The following is a 9,572-nucleotide window of genomic DNA, read 5'->3' on the forward strand; positions in this document are numbered from 1 at the left end:
GTGTGTGTGTGTGAGTGTGTGTGTGTGTGTGTGTGTGTGTGAGTGAGTCTGTGTCTGTGCATGTGTGTGTGTGTGTGTGTCTGTGTGTGTGAGTGAGTGAGTGAGTGTGTGTGTGCGATCGAGCGAGTGAGTGTGTGTGTGTGAGAGTGAGTGTGTGTGTGTGTGTGTGTAGGTGATGTAAAAGAGGAAATCAGGCATTTAAACCAAAGCACTGTGAGGCAAGGGAGGGGGAGACTCAAAATGTTTCTAAACTTAAAAACACATTTTTGCCCCATTTGCATTTGTGTTGTTTTACTACTTACACAATTATTTAATGTATTGTGTGTATTTGTCTGTTCAAGCACGATAAGACGAAAAGTGAACTCAGATCTGTAATGGTGCGCTGTCTGAGGTGCACTCTCTGTGTGCGCACAGAAAACAGAGTACCGAATTTAGTTGTCTTTCGCAATCTTGCACATCTACATCAAGAAAATCAGATCGTGTCACACAACTCCTTGTCCAGGTTCTCTATCCTGAATTTCTGAAATGCTCTTGAGCCTAAAGAGTGCAATAAAGCACACTTCACATCTCGGCACACCTCTAAACACTGTTACCACAATAAACAACTTTGCTGTCAGGTAATATCCAAATTTAGACAATTCACAGTTCCATGGCAACTTATCTTAACAAATTAAGATAATTATTTCAGTTTATTAAAAAAGGAAAATGTAATTGTATGTCTAACAGTCATTCTAGAATCTGTCAGTCTATAAAGATAGAACAAAGATTATTTTTATGATTGTATTAGAGACTGTACCAAATTTGACTATTTATGAATTTGACAGACATGTTTATCCAAAGCAGCTTACATTAAATTTAAGATATACATTTTTATCACTTCATGCATTATCTGGGAATCAAACTCAGGACCTTGGAATTGCTATCGGCGTGCTCTACTGCTTGAGCTACAGGAACAACACAATTAAACACATAGTTCATCAGAAGTCAATCTTTAGCCAGTCTTTTTATTACAGAGAGCAAAGGTTTGTCTCTTCCTGAGCTCTTTCAAGCATGTGTTAACACAGACTATTACACAGCACTCAAGGGTAAGTGACTCTTACATTCATATCTATAAAGTTTTTTCTTTTATTTTTACTATAACAAAAGTGAAAAACTGATGTTTTATGCAGATTATGAGGCAAAGATCCAAAATGCTATCATAACAGATTGACTCAAAGAAATGTAATGCTTAGCAGCCAGTTAAAACAAACTGATTACGTTATGAAAACCTGGAATAATGACATTATAATAGTCACCACAGGCTTTTCTTTACTTTAAAGTTACAAAGAGGCTGTTTACATGATCCGTTAAATGACTTTTTCATGAACTGTTCCCTCCTGGTGGAAAGACCTGCCCAACTCAGTCCTTAGCCATCTTCAAGAAACGACTAAAAACTCATCTCTTCCATCTTTATTTGACCCGCTAACTCTAGCACTCTCTATTCTAATTTAATTCTACTTTTTAAAAAAACTATTTTTTTCTATTCTATCTACTTGTGTTTTTTGTGTGTGTGTGTGTGTGATATATACTAACTGAGACTTGTCATTTGCACTAACATATTGTTGCTCTTCTGTTAGTTTTGATTGCTTCTATTGTCCTCATTTGTAAGTCGCTTTGGATAAAAGCGTCTGCTAAATGACTAAATGTTTAAAAGCAACTTCATTTCCAGGCATGGTTAAGAATAACCTGTAACAAAACAAAACACAAATATCACTTTTGAACTGAACCAACCATGAAGCAAATGGAGACGACAGGCTGTCAGGAGAAATACAGCAATCAAGAGTTAAACGGGGCGCACAGGACGTAAAGCACTGACACATGTAAATATCCAACAGGGCTTGTGAGTGCCATATAGCACAGGAAAGACTAAGGAAGTATATAGGTGAAAGACAAAGGGTTTTGGAGGAGTTGAGGAGAAAAACACAGCTACAGTCTTTTAAATCCAGTAATAAGATTTGGCCCAGCATTACTATTACTGCAGATCCCGAAAAACACATTCATATTAAAGACGTGATCATTCAATAAATAGTAACTATATTAGACAACGTACTATAATGACCAAGCCTCTGTTAGAGACCTTGAGAATCGCACACATGAGAGCTAGTGCAAAGCATATGACACTGATTCTGCAATTTAGACCTTCCAGTTGGTCTGTGTTTATAAGATGAGAATGAAACAAGCATCTGTCCTTAATGCAACTGAACAATAATGCATGTCAGCTCGCTCCGCTAGAGAACACTGGGTGACTGTGTGTCTCATGCCAGCAAGAGAAGACCATGAGTATCTTTGTGGCTGATGGCAGATAACATAAAACAGCAACAAACACAAGCAGAGAGACACGGGACAGCAGCATGCTGATAGGAGAGGGACTCGTCTGCACAAAGATCCTTTTTGTGTGACACTCATGAAGAGGGTTTTTACTTTCTCCTGAGCATAAAGAGCAGAGAAGGTTCTTGCTCTTTTTGACTGCAGCTCACAACAGACAGGACAATTTAGCAAGAGCTCTCTTTCCTCTTATGGGCAGGACGCTGTTTGTTTGGTTGATGCAGTGCTGTTATCACAGGTAACACAGATCATGGCCGGGAGACAGATGCATGTGGTGTGGGTCGCAGCGGTTCTGATGAGCTCCGGTGTGATCGCACAGCAGGTGAGTGTCTTTCACACTCAGTTATGCTAACACGTTCTGTATCAAAGTGTTATTCATGTCTAAGTTACTGTCTAACAATTAGTCACAGTCAAATCATAGACTGGAGAATTACGAGCTGATGTAAAACACAGTGAAAAGAGGGGACCCGCAGTCTCCTGTCCTCATGGCTCGTCAAGCATTACACACCGATGTCATACAAACATTCACCATTTGTGTTCAGGTGGACATGAGCAACGCATCTCTGATAGAGATTCCTGAAGATACACCTACAAACATCACCGGATGGATCCTGAGCAACAACTCACTTGTGATGTCCGCCTCGGACACAAACACCTTACAGAAATATCGCAGGATTACTGTGCTAGACCTTTCTTATAACCTCATACAGATGCTGCCTCCTGGAGCCTTTGACAAACTCACAAACCTAGAGATTCTTAAACTGAGAGGAAATAGATTGCAAACCCTTGACATAAACATCTTTAAAGGACTGAGAAATCTGAAGAGTTTGGACCTGAAGGAGAACCCATGGAACTGCTCCTGCTCGCTCACAAGCCTCATCAAAGAGCTGAACGACTCCGGCGTAGTAATAGGTGAGATCGAGCCCTTTAGTTGGTTTTTATATTCAGATATGATGTATATGCCTTTGCCTATTTAATGTTTGACTTATTAATCTGCAAAATCTCATGTTGGTCTTGCAGGGAAAGAAGTCACTTGTTACACCCCCCAGAAAACAGCTGTGCTTGATGCAAACCCTTCCTGCTCAATTCAAGCTTCAACCGTCAAAACATCTGTGGAGAAATCTACAGCTACCACAATGAAAACCAGATCAACACCAGCACCAGCGCCCACCACAGAGCCAAGCAACAGCAGCCACGTCAACAGCTCCAGCAAAGGTAAACGCACGGGCAGTAACACGCCTGACTGTCTGTAAAACACTGACTTGCACTGAGCTCAAACAGTGCAGCACCCATAACACAATCAGACGAAGTTACAGCACTCTGCTGTGGATCCTCTTAGTGGACACAGGATAAATAACTGCGAACATTTTTCACAAATACTGTTGCATACACAGCTGATGTCAGTGGACTCCACAGAGCATGTGTTTCTCCTCAGGGTTGATGGCGAGGGATGGTGAGACACACACAGGAAGCCACAGCTGGAAGTTCCTGCTCGGTGTCGTTGCTCTAACCCTCAGCACTTCCATACTCATTGTATGCGCTGTCAAATCTCCCTCGTGGTACAAGCTTCTGTTTAATTACCGGCACCAGAGGCTCCGTGAGGATGTGGAGCACAGCGTCTTCAATACCGGACGCTTTTCCAACTTCAGTCTGGACACACAGCAGACGGACACGAGCGCTCAGGAGCTGGACACTGGACTGAGCTTGCAGCCCTTTGAGGATGATGATGGCTTTATAGAGGACGGCTACATTGAGCCGGGAAACTACAGAGAACACACGGATGCTGACGAGTCTTGAGCGAGATCTGCGGCAGGAGAAGGACCGGGCTGCAAACGGGTGGGAAAATTAAGCTACGAGCTCTTGCATTAAACTGTGAGGATCTTTTTATTCCAGTGCAGTAGTGCAATATGAAAAATAATCAAAATATGAAATCCAAAGATCACTGAACTGCAAATGCATGAATCTCAGCATGTTAAAAAGTTGTGTGCAAATGCTGTCACTGCACTTTATCACAGAGTAATTCAAATTATTACTTTTTCAAAGCTTGTCAGTGATGTATGCAATATTTCATCCCTAATATCCTAAAAATATCCAGGATGTGAATTGATTGCATGTAGTTTTTCTGAAAAATATGTAGAATCATTTAAAAAGAAGCTCTGGCATGATTGAGCTGAAAAGCAGTCGTACTCGTGAGGAGATTGAGACACATTTCGCAGGTCAGCTGCTGCCCTCTTGTGCACAAACTCTGCCAAACCTTTACTTGTGAAGAAACAAAAGCACTTACTCTCGTCTCTCGGTGAATATCACGTCCATACTCTGAGCTTCTCTGTCATTCTGTGCTTTCAGCTAAAGAGATGAACATAAAATACAATGAGCAGGAACATGAGAAGAGCAAAGAGGAAGATGTTGCTGTTTAAATAATGTCGTCTCACCATGATTATGTCATTCACCACTTCATCCATCTCAGTGTTTGTGTTCAGCTTGTCAACCAGCTGGTAATTAAAAGACACAGATATTATGCATCCCAAAATCCTATGGTTTTACTGATTCAAAATAAAGAGACTTGTAGTACTGTTTTAAATTAGTGTACCATGTTGTAATCTGCCAGTTGCCCTTGAAGATCTTTGATTTCTCCAGCTAGGACTTCTGCTCTGTTCACAGAAAACGTTTTAAAACATTTCATTAATTACTGCGTCCTGATGTCATCAATGCTAAACCACTGAACAGTTAAGGGGTCTTTTTAGAGGATCAAAATATAAAGAAAATCCATAAAATATAATACAAAATGTATTGAATTTAAATGTAAAACGCATTTTAAAAGACTATATAGTTTGGGATACTGTGGTTTTAAAGACAATATGTAACATTTGTAATATTACAGAAGATTTATATTTCAAATAAACAACATTCTTCAAACTTTCGGTCCTGAAAAAGTAGGTTTTCTAACATTTTCAATGGTGATACTGATCATAATAAAAAATGTTGCTTGTAAAATATATTAAAACAGATAACAGTTATTTTAAATTGTAATAATAATTACAGTTTTTGATTATTTGCTATATAAAGATTATTTGGCAATATGCATGCATTGTAATGTTTTGTTGATTTTTGATTCTGGTGGATCTAAAAGTTAAATGACCTTTTCTCATAAGAAAGATAGACTGAATTCTCCTGACTGGAGGTGTCAATGTCCTTCTGTAGTTTGCTGGACTCCATCGTCAGCTCATTTATTTTACTCCTGAAGCAAACAGAAATATTTATCAGTCTGTCTTATCTGAGATGTGGTAAAAAAATTATCTTTGCATCTTCATCCCTTTTTACCGTAATAACCCAAGGTAATATGACTTATCCAGGATTTGCCTCTGTGGTCCTTAAGGAGTGAAAACAGAGCGGTCAGTGTGCAGATCTCACATCACTTTAATGCTCGTTAGAAAAAGGAAAGTTCGTTCACCCTTTATGCCCGTCTTCATTCCACTGAGACCCTGCTGAGTCACCGGCCGATCAGCCACTTTAATCTGAGCCGATAAAACACCAGGAGAAGCCACGGGTCCAGCTCTGCTGCCTGGACGAGCGGAGCCCGGGGCCATCTGTGAACCACACACACATATATACACACAGACACAGACACACACACACATACACATATATATACACACAGACACAGACACACACACACACACACACACACACACATATACACACACACACAGACACACACACACACACACACACATACACATATATACACACAGACACACACACACACACATATATACAGCCCTGGCAAGACACAGACACACACACACATACACATATATACACACAGACACAGACACAGACACACACACACACACACACACATACACACAGACACACACACACACACATATATACACACAGACACAGACACAGACACACATATAGACACACACACACACACACATAGACACATACACATATAGACACACAGACACAGACACACACACACATATATACACACAGACACACATATAGACACACACACACACACACACACAGAGACACATACACATATATACACACAGACACACACACACACACACACACACACAGACACACACACACACACACACTGATAATTCTGCGTGATTTCAGACAGCAGACAGAGAGCGTGACTGTAATAATGATTGCTCACCGCGGTGCTGACTCTGACGGCTGTCTGCGGGGGCCGGAGGGCTGTAGGCGGGCGTCCAGAACCTGGTCCAAACGGTCCACGGCTCACGGGTCTCTGGCTTGCCATTGTGGTCTGAACTGTAAAGGTGAAAAGAAAAAAACACTGAATAGAATACATCAGATTAGACCAGAGTATAACACAGCACAGTAGAACCGACTGCAGATGAGTGTCTGTGAAAGGACGGCCCTCAACACCGTACAGTCTCTGTTAGGAAGAGCTCTGATGCGCAGAAGATGCTGGAAGAATTCATTATCATCGTTCTGGACCCAGGAAAATTCACTTTTACACACTTTTAGGGCGGTACACTGCACTGATCTATTTTCATGTCCACATTTTTACACACACATGTACGGTATGAGTATGTCATGATCTATAGTATCGAATGCAGCACTAAGATCAAGTGATACTAACAATGAGTTACAGCATTGGTCTGACGCAAGGAGCAAGTCATTTGTAATTTTAACAAGTGCAGTTTCTTTTATCAGTGAAGAAATTCATAAAGTCATTACTATTAAACTGTGAGGGAATATTTAGATTGGATTGTTGGATTGTTTTGGTTATTTTCTATGAGTTTGTGGATATGCTCGGCCCTGGCAGCTTTTAGAGCCTGTCTATAGCTGGACATACTGTTTTTCCACGCAATTCTAAAAACTTCCAAGTTAGTTTTTCTCCATTTGTGCTCAAGACTATGAGTTTATTTCTTGAGAGAATGGGTATTACTGTTGTACCATGGTGCAGTACGTTTTTCTCTAACCTTTTTCAGTTTGATGGGGGCAACAGCTTCTAATGTATTAGAGAATACAGTGCCCATGGTGCTAGTCATTTCATCTAGTTCATATGTGTTTATGTGTTATATTTACACAGAGCAGTTGAGATAAATCAGGCAGGTTATTTGTGAATCTGTCTTTGGTGGCTGGAACAAAAGTTCTTCCTGGACGATAACGCAGGCAACTTAAAAAGTCCAAAGTTAGCTTCACTTTCTGCCTCCTGAGATACCTTTATCTGGTCGATATTTAAAGGGGTCATCGGATGCCCATTTTCCACAAGTTGATATTATTCTCGGGGGCGCATTCTCTTCAGAAACAAATGTAATCCACTGCGTCTTCAGCTGCTCAGATGTCGGGAGTAAATGACGACTGCTATGTTCAGTTCATTATTACATTCAACAACAGAACACCTCAATCGCTTAGGAGTCATTCTTGTCTACATCTGCTCCGGCGGAGAAACAATGGCGGACTGATGACAGCTCACTCAGGGCGGAGCTAAGGTAAGACACCAGTCCAGCTGTGCTGAAACGCTACTGTCAATCAAACTATCGTGGGAGGGGTCTGTAGTACTCCATTTTTGGTCATACAGATAAGAGTAAGACATTAAAAACTAATAGTTATAAAAAAACGAACACTATCGAACACACAAACACTAAATTTCTTTTGTATTCTATCTATTTATTTTCTTTTTATTTATTATACAATTAACAAAAGCAAAAAAGGCCTCTAACACTAGCATGCTCTATTCTTTTTCTATTCTCTGTTTTCTTTTTATTTATTTATAAAAGTGTCTGCTAAATGTAAATGTTTACTTTTAGTTTTGCACACTCACAATAAAAGGAACGTTTGTTTTTTTGTAATTAAGCAAACAAACAGGATGAGCGTTCTGTCGTTTCCTTTCTGTGAACTTGTTGGCGGATCGCCGCACCTCACATCTGTTTTATATCTGTTAATTATTTATGTCAGATATATTTCGCATATTTATACCTTTTCTATATAGATTGTATTTTATTTTTATGGAAACAAATTTAGTTATTTGTAATGTAATTTACATATATTTGCTTAAATAATTTTAAGCAAATCATTTACTTAAATCATCCTGACGACCCATTTTTGAATGGTTTGAAAACCTAGGCTATGGTTAGGTCCATGCAGAAACTTGAGAACGATGCTCATAGTTGTGTCATCATCGTTTAGTGACATCACCGAATGTTCCAGGAAAACTGAAGTTGTATAGTCAGTGTAAAACTTTGTATGCTCATGGTAACTCTTCAATTAAGCTTAAGTATGGTACCTCTCCAAGATTTGATCTGCAACTGGGAATACGTCAGGGGTGCCCAATTTCACCATATTTGTTTATATTGACCACCCAATTATTAGCCAATCACATTAGGAATAGTACCTTGCAAGGGATTAGTGTTATGGGAAGGGAGATCATCATCAGCCAATTGGATACTACCCTTTTCCTAAAAAATTCAGACCAGATTCCTTTAGCTCTTAATGCAATTAAAATGTTCTCCAATGCTTCTGGGCTTCTTCTTAATGTGCATAAATGTGAATTGATGCCAGTTAAGCAACTCTCTGTTTCCAGTATATGTAATATCCCAGTCAAAGAGGTAATAACCTACCTTGGAATAGTAATATCAAAATATCAAAAACTTAGATGTGATTTAAACTTCTTGCCTATCTTAGAGAAAACTAAAAGAAAACTCAATCAGTGGCTTCAGAGAGACTTGTCTCTAAAAGGAAGGATTCTCCTCTCCAAGACAGAAGGCATTTCACGTCTAACATATGCAGCTCTCTCTTTTGAACCTGATAAAGCGATGTGTAAAAAGATTGATCAACAATTATGTAACTTTGTATGGAAAAATAAGATGCATTACATCAAAAAATCTGTTCTATCCAACAGCTACAGTAACGGAGGTCTTAATTTGGTTGATTTTGCAACGTTAAATAATACCTTTAAAATCAACTGGTTGAGGAATTACTTGAAAAATCCATCCAGTATTTGGAATATTATATCAGAATATATCTTTTCACAGTTGGGAGGTTTGAACTTTCTATTATTCTGTAACTACAGTATTAAGAAGATCCCTGTTGCTCTCTCTAATTTCCACAAGCAAGCACTTTTGTCATGGTCTATGATTTTCAAACACAATTTTTCTCCAACTAATTACTTTATTTGGAATAATAAGAATATCTGTTATAAACATAAGTCCCTATTTTTT

At 39.3% G+C, this 9,572-nt stretch overlaps 2 protein-coding genes across 2 annotated transcripts in view; one reads left to right on the top strand and one right to left on the bottom strand.

Annotated features, from left to right (window-relative positions):
- The window catches only part of ift74 (intraflagellar transport 74), a 17,985-nt gene extending 11,134 nt beyond the window's left edge, over nucleotides 1-6,851 (bottom strand). Inside the window, exons 1-7 of the mRNA XM_016248254.1 lie at nucleotides 6,539-6,851; nucleotides 5,816-5,951; nucleotides 5,686-5,734; nucleotides 5,504-5,602; nucleotides 4,955-5,015; nucleotides 4,797-4,856; nucleotides 4,649-4,710 (exon numbers count right to left, since the gene is read on the bottom strand). Coding sequence (XP_016103740.1) covers nucleotides 4,649-4,710; nucleotides 4,797-4,856; nucleotides 4,955-5,015; nucleotides 5,504-5,602; nucleotides 5,686-5,734; nucleotides 5,816-5,951; nucleotides 6,539-6,694 — 623 coding nt within the window. The 5' untranslated portion in view covers nucleotides 6,695-6,851. The remainder of the gene's footprint in view (nucleotides 1-4,648; nucleotides 4,711-4,796; nucleotides 4,857-4,954; nucleotides 5,016-5,503; nucleotides 5,603-5,685; nucleotides 5,735-5,815; nucleotides 5,952-6,538) is intronic.
- Nucleotides 2,259-4,635, top strand: LOC107563395 (leucine-rich repeat-containing protein 19-like). The gene is made up of 4 exons (XM_016248255.1): nucleotides 2,259-2,686; nucleotides 2,907-3,276; nucleotides 3,385-3,579; nucleotides 3,800-4,635. The coding sequence occupies exons 1-4, from the start codon at nucleotides 2,615-2,617 to the stop codon at nucleotides 4,159-4,161; spliced, it is 999 nt and encodes a 332-aa protein (XP_016103741.1). The 5' UTR covers nucleotides 2,259-2,614; the 3' UTR covers nucleotides 4,162-4,635.
- Nucleotides 6,852-9,572: the final 2,721 nt, after the last annotated feature.

This window comes from Sinocyclocheilus grahami, unplaced genomic scaffold, assembly GCF_001515645.1.
Source record: "Sinocyclocheilus grahami isolate Dianchi unplaced genomic scaffold, SAMN03320097.WGS_v1.1 scaffold872.1, whole genome shotgun sequence".
Lineage (NCBI taxonomy): Eukaryota > Metazoa > Chordata > Actinopteri > Cypriniformes > Cyprinidae > Sinocyclocheilus > Sinocyclocheilus grahami.

What these genes read in the sequence shown, in the direction of transcription:
- LOC107563395 (XM_016248255.1), top strand. Translation starts at nt 2,615, where the DNA reads ATGGCCGGGAGACAGATGCATGTGGTGTGGGTCGCAGCGGTTCTGATG. An exon ending in CGACTCCGGCGTAGTAATAG is followed by an intron (nt 3,277 to 3,384) that starts GTGAGATCGAGC and finishes TTGGTCTTGCAG; the next exon opens with GGAAAGAAGTCACTTGTTAC. An exon ending in CGTCAACAGCTCCAGCAAAG is followed by an intron (nt 3,580 to 3,799) that starts GTAAACGCACGG and finishes GTTTCTCCTCAG; the next exon opens with GGTTGATGGCGAGGGATGGT.